This window comes from Trachurus trachurus, assembly GCF_905171665.1.
Source record: "Trachurus trachurus genome assembly, chromosome: 4".
NCBI classification, from domain to species: domain Eukaryota; kingdom Metazoa; phylum Chordata; class Actinopteri; order Carangiformes; family Carangidae; genus Trachurus; species Trachurus trachurus.
Genome location: NC_139898.1, coordinates 32303067 through 32316103, shown reverse-complemented (window position 1 = coordinate 32316103; position 13037 = coordinate 32303067). Strand labels below are relative to the sequence as shown.

The window sequence follows — 13037 nt, the reverse complement described above, 5'->3', positions numbered from 1 at the left end:
AGCTCCTCCCACCAGGCAGCATCTCCTCCTCCGCTGCTTCCTCCGTGTTTCCCGGGATGGGCTATACTCTGCTCTGCTCCAGATGTCCGCTGGATGCTGCTGTAATCTCAAAGCCACGCCCCCCCTCTCTCTTCTCTTCTCTATCTATCGACCAATCACAGCGCCGGACGAGGAGCCGAGCCGCGCTCCCATTGGACAAGCGCGTCTGTCAATCACTCTGTCTCCATCCATCAGCAACCTACATACAGAAATAACCTAAATACATAAAAAACGTAGCCTGCAAATAGGCTACAGACCGACCGACAGACCGACCGACCGACCTATCTATCTACCGACACTCCAGCGTGACAACATCTGGAGGCTTTTGGGTCCAGTGGGTGGGAGGGGGAATCAAACCTGCGACACTGCACGAGCCCTAGCTGGCCAACGGGAACCACGTCATTATAACGTTTCGTGACTTTTTCCTGATGGTTGGTCACGTGTTCAAGGATTCACCCACCATGTCAGTGTGTGTGTGTGTGTGTGTAACATAATAATAAACACAGGACTTCAAGCAGCAGATACTGTGTCACAAACAAGATGAATAAAGGTCACGTGTTCAAGGATTCACCCACCATGTCAGTGTGTGTGTGTGTGTGTGTGTAACATAATAATAAACACAGGACTTCAAGCAGCAGATACTGTGTCACAAACAAGATGAATAAAGGAGTTTCTTTTAAAATCATGCATTCAATTTATCCTGTCAATCAGGCCATCTCCAAATTTAAAGATATCAATGAACAGGGGAGGAGGAAAATATTTGTCATCTTTTTTTAATGTCATTATACCTAGGCTATTTGTTTTGGATGGAAGTAGAAGACATGTTTACATTTTTGACAGGCATTTGATTAAACTTTAAAAAAAGAGGATATAATTCTCACTTATGATGAAAAGGAATTGTTTTTGTTGAATCTTTTTATTTTACAAGGAAAATATTACATCCATAAATGCAAATGGTCATCCAAAAAAAAACACATTTTTATGAGTTTAAAATAGAAATCAGATATTATATGCAGCTACTACAAAATATGAAAGACAGAAAAGCTATAAAAACCTTGGAATATTATAAATGATTACAAACAACTATATGATTAAAGCAGAAGTAAGCGATCCGGTCGTTTTGGCTAATGCTGCGTTCCAGGCCGGCTTTTGAAACTGTAAATTACAGCTTCAAGTCACAACTTACGACTTTGTAGCGTTCCAGGCAACCCACTCGTGTTTCTCCGACCTGTTTTACCGGTGAAAGTCACTATAACGGCCACTCGTAACTTCCGACCCGTGAACTCGTACCAGATCGAACTGGTACGACTTCACAGGTTGGAAAAACAGGAGTTACGGGCTGCCTTGAACGCACCATAACAGTCCTCGTCCCTACGTCACCACATTCACGGCGTCCCTTGGCTGCACACACAGCCCTGCATGCCGTTCTCTCTCCTCATTGGATAAAAACTGTAGGATACGATAAATGTTTTCTCCTCGGCTCAGAGCAGAGCAGAGTGACTGACAGACCCGTGTTTCAGACCAAACACTCTATGTAAGTGATTGCTGTCGGAAGATAGAACTATTTAAGACTTATATTAACACAAATAATATCACTTACTTCTGCTTTAATAATACCTATAAAATATGTAATATCAATACCCCTTTCTATGTAGCCAATATATGTATAGGCCTATATTTTTTGGTTGTTTGTTTATTGTCTGTTTATTTTGTATGTACGTATGTGTATGTCTAAAATAAAAAAATAAAAAAGATAATAAACACAGAGAGGATCCGTGTGTTGACACATGTAAACCCGCAGTCACGTGCCTGTGTGAAACATGTAAACATCTCTGATTACGTCACATTTAGATTTAACTTTACACATCAAATAGGCTATAAAATCAAATATTAAACGTGTCGATCACATCAAACGACTTCCTCTGGGGGGCGTGGCCTCTGCTGATCGATACCTGCGTTAAACTATTGGTGATGTCATACAATACAGGTGAACTAGATGATGTATAATGTCGTCATTCAAACCCACAGCAGTTTAATTTAATGAGAGTAGAGTCACTTGGTTCTACTTTAACGAGTGATGTCAATCTGAGAAGAATATTATCATCAATATAAAACATACTCAGAGATCATCAATAACGTGTCTGACCCACAGGGGGCGGTGTTCCACCTAGAAATTAATATTATTATCATTGACATGTTCACTAAACAAACATGGCTGCAGCAGAAAGAGATGAAAAAATGAAATTTTTCCCTCAAAAGAACAAGAACTAAATAAAAAAATAAAAACTCCAGTTATCAGTGATAAACTGCAGTAAAGTAAAGTAGAGTCAGATAACATCAGCTTGGTTGTAGTTTTCTTAGATATGTCTAAAACTGCAGGAAGAAAACGCCACAGCTCAATACGGGACGACTTGGAGTATGACCCACAGGTAGATCAGACTGAATGGAATCTGATGAGGACTGATGGGAACATTATGGGATGGATGCAGGGGCGCAGATGGGATTTTTTAACACATCTATGTCCTGTAGGCTACATGTATTGTCTGATCTTCCTTCACGAGGGCTGCTGCACATACTGTCAGTCCTACCGTGTACATTTTTGCTGCGAAATATGACTCAAGGCACGTGGAAATCGGCACGTGTCGACACGCCCCCATGAGTTGACGACATAAGGAGCTAATAAATAAAATAAAAAAACAATAGTCCAGGACCAATGGAGGCAGGTGATGTCAGGTGAGACAGCTGCTGACAAACTGACCCGGAGTCAGTTACACCTGGCGTTAACATGCGTCTCCATGTCCACTTTGAGATCCAATCACATGTTTGTGTAACGGATGTGCACTCACTCCACCCATAAAACACGTGCTAACCAACCCGCCAAGTGGTTGTCAACCTCTTGGCGAAGAGGTTAGCATCGTCGCCTCCGGTGCGGGAGGTCGTGGGATCAAACCCCACCTAGGGCAGGCCGTGAGAAACACAACGCAGAGGGCCAGATCGACATCGGCTACATTTGCACTGGTAAATCAAAATAGAAAAAAGTAGCCGTCACCCTCACTCCATCCACGAGTATCCACAACGTCTCCACAGCTTCTGACGCCAACCCTCATTCCTACATTTCCTCTCTTTGTCAATTTCTTCTGCTAATTCAGCATGGCTTCAGCTATGGCTTTCAGCATTCACACGCATTTTCCTTATGGAAATGCTCTTTCTAGGAATTCTCACATCTTCCGGCATTTTTTGCAGTCCGACTAGTCCTGTATACTTTCTGCTACTTCAACAATTAAAACATCAAAATGTGCCGCTTCTTCTGGACATTATTTAAAAAAAAATACTTTTTATACTTTTTTTCAGATATTAAACTTTTCAGATTTTTTAGTCCCATAGGAAATGCATTGGAACGGTCCTCAAAATGTCAGGACAAGACACACCAGTTATAATGCACCTGAGCAGGGGCGCAGATGGGATTTTTTAACTGACTTGGATTCATATTCAGCTTTGTCTCCTGCAGCTACACAACAATACATGTTGTGGAGTAGTATCAGTACAAGTTCCTGCAAGGTGAGCTGGAATGAAAGTTCATATTTAGTATAAATTTAGTTCCTTTAAGTTGTAACTTAAGCACATCCTGCAAAAGTTTGATAAATGCTGCGTTTCTGTCGTGGTGGTGTCTTGAACTCATTTCTTCACTGCAGGCCTGTGTGTGAAGTTCTCCACTAATGAATTAAGACTCTTTAGACGTGAAATGATCCACAAACAGAAACTAAACAGAGCTGCTGCATCATCCTGCTGAACTTTCAGTGTGACAAAGCTCCGCCCCCTCACATGACTCATAGAACAGGAAACTGCTGCACTTCCTCTTCAGCCCCAGAGACGCAGACTGAACAAGAGACGATCAGATTCAGATTCAGACCAAACCAACAACTTCCTGTGAGTGAGTCCAGCTACAACACTGCTGCTTCAACCTGTTGACACTCCACACACTGAAGGTGAGTTTGACTAAAACCTGGATTCAGAGTCACAGTAAGCTTCAGTCAAGTCAGTAGAGGAGGGAGGGGAGCCATGACTGACTCTACTTCCTGTCTGCTGTGTTTTCAGCTTCACTCACAGACTAAATGGCTTCCAGATTAGAGGAGGATCTCTGCTGTCCGGTCTGTACGGAGGTCTTCAGAGATCCTGTTCTTCTGTCCTGCAGCCACAGCTTCTGTAAAGACTGTCTGAAGAGCTGGTGGAAGGAGAAACAAGATCCACTGTGTCCAGTTTGTAAGAGAAGATCTTCTAAGGAACATCCACTTAATAACCTGGTGTTGAAGAACCTGTGTGAGAGCTTCTTACAGCAGAGAGAGCAGAGATCTTCAGAGGCTCTCTGCAGTCTGCACTCTGAAAAACTCAAACTCTTCTGTCTGGACCATCAGCAGCCAGTGTGTCTCGTTTGTCTCCATTCAGAAACACACACCAACCACAGAATCAGACCCATCGATGAAGCTTCTTCGAAACTCAAGAAGGAACTTGAGGAAACTCTGGAGCCCTTAAAGAAGAAGTTAAAGGGTTTTGAAGAAGTTCAAGTGGAGTTTGGTCAAACAGCAGAACACATTAAGGTCCAGGCCCGACACACAGAGAGGCAGATTAAGGAGCAGTTTAAGAAGCTTCACCAGTTTCTAGAAGAGGAAGAGGAGGCCAGGATGGCTGCACTGAGGGAGGAAGAGGAGCAGAAGAGTCAGAGGATGAAGGAGAAGATGGAGGCTCTGAGCAGAGAGATAGCAGCTCTTTCACACACAGTCAGAGCCACAGAGGACGAGCTGAGAGCTGAAGACGTCTCATTCCTGCTCAACTACAAGGCTGCAGTGGAAAGAGTCCAGCAGCGCCCCCTGCTGGAGGATCCACAGCTGGACTCAGGAGCTCTGATAGACCAGGCCAAACACCTGGGCAACCTGACCTTCAACATCTGGAACAAGATGAAGGACATGGTCTCCTACAGTCCAGTGGTTCTGGACCCAAACACTGCTTATCCAGATCTCATCCTGTCTGAAGATCTGACCAGTGTGAGCGATGGAGGAGATGAACAGTCTCAGCTTCCTGACAATCCAGAGAGGTTTGATGATTACTACTCTGTGTTGGGCTCTGAGGGTTTTAACTCAGGGACTCACAGCTGGGATGTCGAGGTTGGAGACAGTACATGGTGGGGACTGGGTGTGTTACCAGAGTCTGAGCAGAGGAAGGGAAACAAGATATGGTCTGGATCATGGGGAATATGGTTAAATGAAGGTGAATACGAAGCAGGTTCACCATCAGCTCCAACCATTGATCTCCCGGTGCAGAAGAAGTTCCAGAGAATCAGAGTGAATCTGGACTTGAACAGAGGAAAACTGTCGTTCTCTGATCCTGATACTAACACACACATACACACCTTCACACACACTTTCACTCAGAAGATGTTTCCACTCATTGACACTGTTAGAAACCTCCCATTGAAGCTGTTGCCAGTGAAGGTGTCAGTGACAGTGGAGCAGAGCAGTTAGAGATAAAGAGGATGATCATATTTATAATGTTTATTTCTTAAAGGGAAAAGTCAGTGAATTGAACCTGTTAAACTGCACCTGTCCTCCTGCTGCCTCATTATTACACTTTTCCTTTTTGACTACTTTTCAAGTGTAAAATATTTTCACTCTTATCACTCAATTACTGAACATTTGATTATTTGATTCTCCAGAAGATCTGGAGTTCTTCTCCAGATGAAAAAATGTTAAACATGAAAAGTTGAAAAGTGATTCTTGTTTAATTACAGATGTAAAAAGTTTGTATCTGTTCACATGAAATGATCTAAAATGTATCAACGTGTCACTTCATCACAAAAGCTGAATGTACATTCGTTCCTGTTTTTCATCAACATAATAAAATGTTGTCTTGACTTGGATTCATATTCAGCTTCGTCTTTAACGTCTCCTGCATCTACACAACATCCCATTCTCTTTGTAATTAGCAGCAGAGGTGGAGGAAGAGTTGAGATTAAGTACTGACACCACACTGTGTACAAGTACTCGGCACAGGTACAAGTACTGCACTTAAACAGTTGCTCCCTTCCACACAAAAAATTAAGATATTCACACCAAAGTTTTTTCTAACACGTGAAGCAGCTTTCTGACCTCAATTATGTCAAGTTTCAAAGCTGTCAGAGCTTGTGTTATTAATCTACATGAGTTTATGTGTCTTACTGTAACTCCCCCACACACACAAGACATGGTATGACAAGGAAAGTGTACAGTAGATAACCTTTGTTTCTTACATCTCTTTGCACAACAGTAATTTATTGATTTATCCAAAAACACATGAAAATACCCTTTTTAAAACTGGGCACATGCCTAGAACTGCTCCTCTACATTAATCTGGCCTTGACCTGTTCAACATTCAGCCACTTTTCAAAGCTCCGCCCCCTCACATGACTCAACTCAGATAGTAAAAGTAAAAGTAGGCCTACTGGTATTAAAATCTACTCAAGTAAAAGTAAACTCATTCAAAATGTACTCAGAGTAAAAGTTACTAGTTACTTCTTTTGGGTGAGGGGGTATAGTGGCCAGGGATTGGCCTCACATTCTGCGTGCATGTCTCTGTGTTCCAAATCTGTCCCTTCTCTATCGATACACTGGTCTCCATCATCTTTTAGCTCGTGGCACCAACTTCTCTATTCTAACCTTCTGACACTGCAGTTGTCCAGATAATCAGATGGACAGTTACTGGCACTAAGGTTGTCACGATCATGGTCAGGATACTAACATTTTCAACTCAATATCGATATTCGGGAAAATATTCAATACTCAATACCATTTTCGATACCACAGGGATAAAAAAATATAATAATAAAAATCTCTCTCCCTCCCTCACTCACACACACCTGCTTCTTTACTGTCTTTCCTGTCTGCTCTCAAGGAGGGGGGGTATTTTACTGTAGTCTCTCTCTCTCTCTCTCTCTTTCTCACACACACACACACCTGCGTCTTTACTGTAACTGCTCTGAAGCAGTGCGCTTCTTGTCTGTTCCTCTGAGCTCCTAGATGACCATGGATCAACAATGGGCTCCTACATTTAACTCAACGGGCCGGTACCGAGAATGAAGTCGGGCCGCGCCGGTCCGCGGTCCCGTTAAAAACAATGAACACCGCCGATGATTTCATTTAGGAAAAAAAAACAAAAACAAACCCGGACGCCTCGGACAGGACGTGAAATGTGGACAGGTCTGGGCAAAATGGACGTTTGGTCACCGTAAACGTAGCCTAATAGATGGACATGCCTGATAAAGTTAACGTCAGCTAGCTGCGGATAATAATAAGACTACAACATTGTAGCGACTAGCCCTGTGCACACGTAGCGGTGAGGGGGAGAGGGGGTGTACCTGCCTGCTGCTGTGTGCGTGTGTGAAGGGAGAGAGAGTGAGAGAGAGAGGCGGCGGCGGCGTATTTTTGACTGACAACCCATGCAGACGCAGTGCAAGTTCATCTATTTATTTTTTTACTTTGTAACGGAAGCTATTTAAAATAAAATAAAAACTAACATTTTTTTTTCACTCGTCCTCCTGCAAGTAGTAGCACCGGAGCGACCACATTCAATTTTAAAGGTGTACAGAAAAGAAAATTGAATTTAAGCCCACTTTGGGTCATAAAATTAATGTGATAACTCATCTTTCAGACGTTGTAGGCCAAACTTTGTGCAAAATTCTATTTTTGAGTAAATCTGGGATGAAAGTGTGTATTTTTTTTTCCGCATTGGATAATGCAGGCGCACGGATTATACGTCAGCCTGTACACGATTCACCAGCCACTGATATTGGATCCGTCATCCGTCATTCAAACGTCCGAGACACGCACACACACACGGAGCTCGGTCTCGCCCCAAGCTTTGAATATCCCGCCCGCTCGATAACGACCAATCAAATTCGTTTTCCTTACTCGGGTAAACTCGTGTTGCAGCTCGTGACAACTCGGCGCGACAAACAGGACAAACGGCCATTTCTGTACACCTTTAACTCGCACCTTAAGAAATTAAGTCGCATATGCGACCTAATAGGTCGCACGCTGGAGCCCTGCTTCTTCTCCAGAAGAAGATCTGCAGTGGGTTGCACCAGCTGTGCGTAAGTTCAAACGTAGCCTAGTTTTAACGTAAGTTCTATCTTAGGATGGAGTTTACGCACTACTAACATTTTAAGTGTTGCACCAGCTGAGATAGTTACAACGTAGTCATAAGTTATAACTTAAGTTCTACACCTAGCTCTTAGCAGGTGTAAAGTCATCCGTAGTGGTTTTCATGGCGCACCGTTTGGAGAGGTGGGATGATCTGCAGCAGGGGAAGAGAGAGTAAATTCTCCCAGCTGTGTTACCTACATCGGCCGCGTGTTCTCTGTGACAGATTACATCCTTTAGATATGTATGATGATTTTGACACGGTTTCGTTTCCCATGAGCGGAGAAAGCGGATCGCTGACGTACTCGCCGCAGACCGGGGGGCTCCGGACCGAACGTGCTCCCCCCGCCCCTATCTTCTGGCTGCGTTCAGGCCGAGAATAGGTGCTCGTGCCGCGGCAGGTCCGAGCTTCAACACCCACGGGCTGGGTCTCTATTGTCAGGCCGACTGAGAACTAACTAACTGCTCAAACGGGCGATCGTGGGATATGAGAAGTTTTGTACATTCACAAGGACTTGCATAAAGTAGAAATAGCCCGGGCTTCTAGTTGAGACCGGCTTTTATCTGTGAATTTACGGTAACTATTCTCTTGATCAGTGGAGGCGAGTGTGGTTAAAGCCAATCTCGGGATGCGGGTGGAGGAAGAAAAAAAAATCTGTTCACCGTGACAACGTGTGTGTATGAGGGAAAGGGAGGGGCGGAGGGAACGGGGATGACATATCCAGCAAGAGGACCCCGCATCTAAATAACATATTGAAAATATCTGCTTGACAACTCATGGAGCTGGAAACAAGCCTAAATAAGTAACTACACTTAGGCCTAAACAACAAGCCCAAAATCTCGCAACCCACGACTACCAATAATTATAAGTGACTTCACAGAAAAACAAGCCCAAAGTCGCTTAATAAGCGGACTTGGCAACTGTGGTCGCCGTTTGTTTTGTTTTTTTCCCCAGTCGAACGCTGCATGAAAAATGATAGGCTACTTTTCTCTCATTGGCTACTTTATGTGATTACGTCACCATCTGCGACAACGTCTTGCTTAGTTTAGACGTTGTTAATGTGGCAGGTGGCACCGAGTAGGGAAGGGGAGGTGCAGGAAGTTAAGGCGCAGTATAGAAATAAGCCTACCTGTAGAGGGAACGAGAGTCTGTTGTTGGTTCCGGCCGGAGGAGTGAGGCAGGTGCACACCTCACTCCATGCGGGCATGCAGGGAAACCAAGGAGAACTGGTAGGCTGAGGCCCTGTTTTGAGGGTTTATATCATGATGTTATTGTTTGATATGAACTGTGTTTTTTATATTTTTCAGACTTGTTGCCCTGCTGGGGTTGTGAGTAGCTGGTAGCCGGTGAATGGGCAAAGTTCGGCAGACCAGGTATTTTAAAGTTGTGATATATGCCGTAAACTCTTAAATATTTTTATGGATGTAATAAAGTATTGAAGGTTTGTATTTGTGTCTCTGCAGAGAATCGGCAGCCTATTAGCTGTTTCTTGCCGTTGTTTTGTTTATTAGTTTGGGTTTATTATTTTGTCTAGTCCGCCTGGCAAGTGAGCCGGTAACGGGCAAAAAGAGCTGGGTATTGCCCTTGGGCGGACTAGTTTCTTTTTTTCTTTTCTTTTTGTTTGTTTGTTTATTTGTTTGTTTATTTTCTGCGGCAAACCCCCCACTTGTTTTCAGTCTCAGGTGAAGTCTCAGTCAAGCCATCAAGGCAGGCATAAGGTGTGATGTGGTTAAAATGTTTGCAGTGAAATTGAGTTGTGTGCAAACCTTAAGTGTGTTAGTTCACCAAGTGTGTAAAACCTTTTGCAGTGTTAAGAGTGGTTTGTAAAACGTAATCCTGGCCTTGCTAGTAATATTGATGACGTAAACTGAAGAGATACAAGTGGGCCTATAACCTGTCAAGCAGAACCCTGTAATAAAACTGTTTAATTTTATTCCTTGGACTGTTATCATTTGCTAATTACTTACCTGTGGTGGGAGTTACATTTTGGCATTGTTGGCAGGATTAGCAGAACATTAATGATTTATTTTGGGGGTAAAATGCAGTTTTAGTTCTGTTTTGTTTTTTTGTTTTTTTACAACGGCAAGAACAGCTAGTGGGTCAGGACCACGTGGTTGAGAGCATCCAAGGTTTTGTCTTCTCAGCTCCATCAGGTCATGGACGAGGCACAGAAGGAAGCAATGGAACTGCGCATGCAGGAGCTGGAGCAGCAGCTGCAAAGACTCTCTTCTTCCACTTCCCCACCTGGATCTTCGAGTAGCTCTATGGACAATGTTGAATCAACTGCTGCTGAGACTGAGGGGGGGACACGGGTGGTTTACATTCAGCAGAGTGAGAAGGTACCAAAGTTTTCTGGTGATGTGGAGAAGGTTGACTCTCCTACTCTGGAAGAATGGATTGAAATCATTGAGAATCATATACAGTTAAAATCTTCCGAAAAAGAAAAAGCTCTGTGTGTGTATAATCATTTAGAAGGGGCTGCCCGCATAGAAGTTAAATATCTGCCTAAACAGGAGAGGGAGACGGTTAATGGTATACTTAAAGTTTTGAGAGAAGTATATGGATGCTCACACTCATTAATCTCCCTCCAGCGCAGGTTTTTTAACCGTAAACAACGTGAGCGAGAGTCATTGCTAGACTATTCCCATGCCCTCATGTCTTTAATGGATCAAATTGTGGAATCAGACGAGCAAGCTAACCTAAAGCTGAAAGAGAGCTACGTGATCAATTTTGTGAGGGTGTCAGGGATCAGAATCTGGGCATAAGATTAAGAGACAAAGTTCGTGTGCACCCCCGGTGGACAATCCGAGATGTACGCAGGGAGGCTGTTCAGTGGACAATGCAGTGTGAAGGGCAGTCATTTAAGCAAAAAGATAGTCATTCTTCTTTGCTTTCTAATGAAGTCCAGGCACAGGCGTCCTGTGAAGCAATTGATAATAAATCAAGTTATTCTGAACTGAAAGCCCTTATTGAAGCCCAACAGAAGCAATTAGATCTACTTTTAAAAGCACTCACACCCTCAAACCAGGAGGTTGCATCACAACCTCAATTTAAAAGTAAGAGACAGTCTGATGGAAGGCCGAGGTGTTTTCGCTGTGATCAAAGGGGCCATATAGCACGTTATTGTACTGCAACTTTCCCCAAAACTACTCAGCCTGACAGAAGAGCACCCCAGGTCAAAGAAGAGGAGCCTGCCACTGAACAGAGCCATACACACCTAGAGACAAACCTTGGCGTCAAACCAGATCCAGCAGTTATGTCTACATTGGTGGGAAAGTGCCCAGTAGTGGAAGTTAAAACGGGGGGAATTGTGGTTCCATCATTGTTAGATACTGGGTCTATGGTTACAACAATCACTGAGAGTTTTTTTAAGAAACATTTTGGTCATCTTACAGATTCTCAACTACATGATTGTGCATGGTTAGACCTTAGAGCAGGAAATGGCCTAGAGCTGCCATTCTGTGGCTACTTGGAGTTGGACATCACTATACTGGGAAAATGTGTTGCACACAGGGGGGTCCTGGTAGTGAAAGATCCAGATGATCCACATATGCAGTATAAGAAAATGCAGATCCCAGGATTACTGGGAATGAATGTCATAAAGGGTTTTTACTATGAGTTGTTTGTGCAGTATGGCCCCAGCCTCTTTGAGGATCCCACTGTAGCAGAGGCCCCAGAATGGAGACGTGCCCTGAGACACTGCCAAGTGGAGGAGACGATAGCCAACTCCCCCGAGCCTTTCAAAGTACGTGTGAAAGGTAAGAGTCCACTTTGTGTAGCAGCAGGCACATTAAATATGGTTCCGGTGACATGTCCCAAGGTCCCCTCACAGTGGAACATGGAGTTTCTTGTAGCGCCCTTACAACCAGAAGAGGGCGCACTTCCAGAGGGTCTGTTAGTCTCATCAGCATTAGTGGCATCTGAAAGAGGAGAGATGCATGTACCAGTTACTAATGTTGGCAATTCTGATGTTTGGCTGATTCCTCGCAGAGTTATAGCTACAGTGAGCATGGCAACTATACTATCTGAACATACCTCTCAAGTTGAGTTCTGTGGAGGTGTCAGTAGCAATGAATGTGCAGCATCTGTATCTCACCGGGGAGCTGAGGCTAGGGGAGGGGGCAGTTGGGAGGTGCCTCTTTTTGAAGGGCTGGATGGAGTTGAGCAACAACAAGCGGCAGCCTTGCTTAATAAATATCACTGTTTGTTTGCAAAGGACGAGTCTGATTTAGGTTGCACTAATCTCATTCAACACGAGATCCCCTTATTAGATGATACTCCTGTACGCCAACCATATCGCCGCATCCTCCCTTCCCAGTATGACATGGTGAGAGCCCATATAAAACAACTCTTGGACAGTCAAATCATCAAAGAAAGCAACAGTCCATATGCATCTCCCATCGTATTGGTGCAAAAGAAGGATGGAGGAATTAGATTGTGTGTCGACTATCGCCGCCTGAATGCTAAAACCAGGAAAGATGCTTTCCCTTTGCCACGGATTGAAGAGTCGCTGGATGGACTGGTGGGAGCCAAGTGGTTTTCTACATTGGATTTAGCCAGTGGCTACAATCAAGTTGAAATGGCTGAAAAAGATAGGGCAAAAACAGCATTTTGTACGCCATTTGGATTATTTGAGTTTAACAGAATGCCATTTGGACTGTGCAACGCCCCCAGTACGTTTCAGCGCCTCATGGAACGCATGTTTGGAGACTGTCGTTATCAGTCTGTTCTGTTGTATCTTGATGATGTTGTTGTGTTTTCTACCTCGATCCAACAGCACCTGGAAAGACTGGAGGAAGTGTTCTCCCGGCTACAAGAGCAAGGGCTCA

General features: G+C 43.9%; 1 protein-coding gene across 1 annotated transcript; it reads left to right on the top strand.

Moving 5' to 3' along the window:
• Positions 1–4151: 4151 nt before the first annotated feature.
• Positions 4152–5898, top strand: LOC310984252 (E3 ubiquitin-protein ligase TRIM39-like; the record flags this gene model as incomplete). Its single annotated transcript, XM_083969415.1, has 1 exon — positions 4152–5898. One exon carries the CDS (start codon positions 4152–4154, stop codon positions 5553–5555), a length of 1404 nt encoding a protein of 467 aa, XP_083825541.1. The 3' UTR covers positions 5556–5898.
• Positions 5899–13037: the final 7139 nt, after the last annotated feature.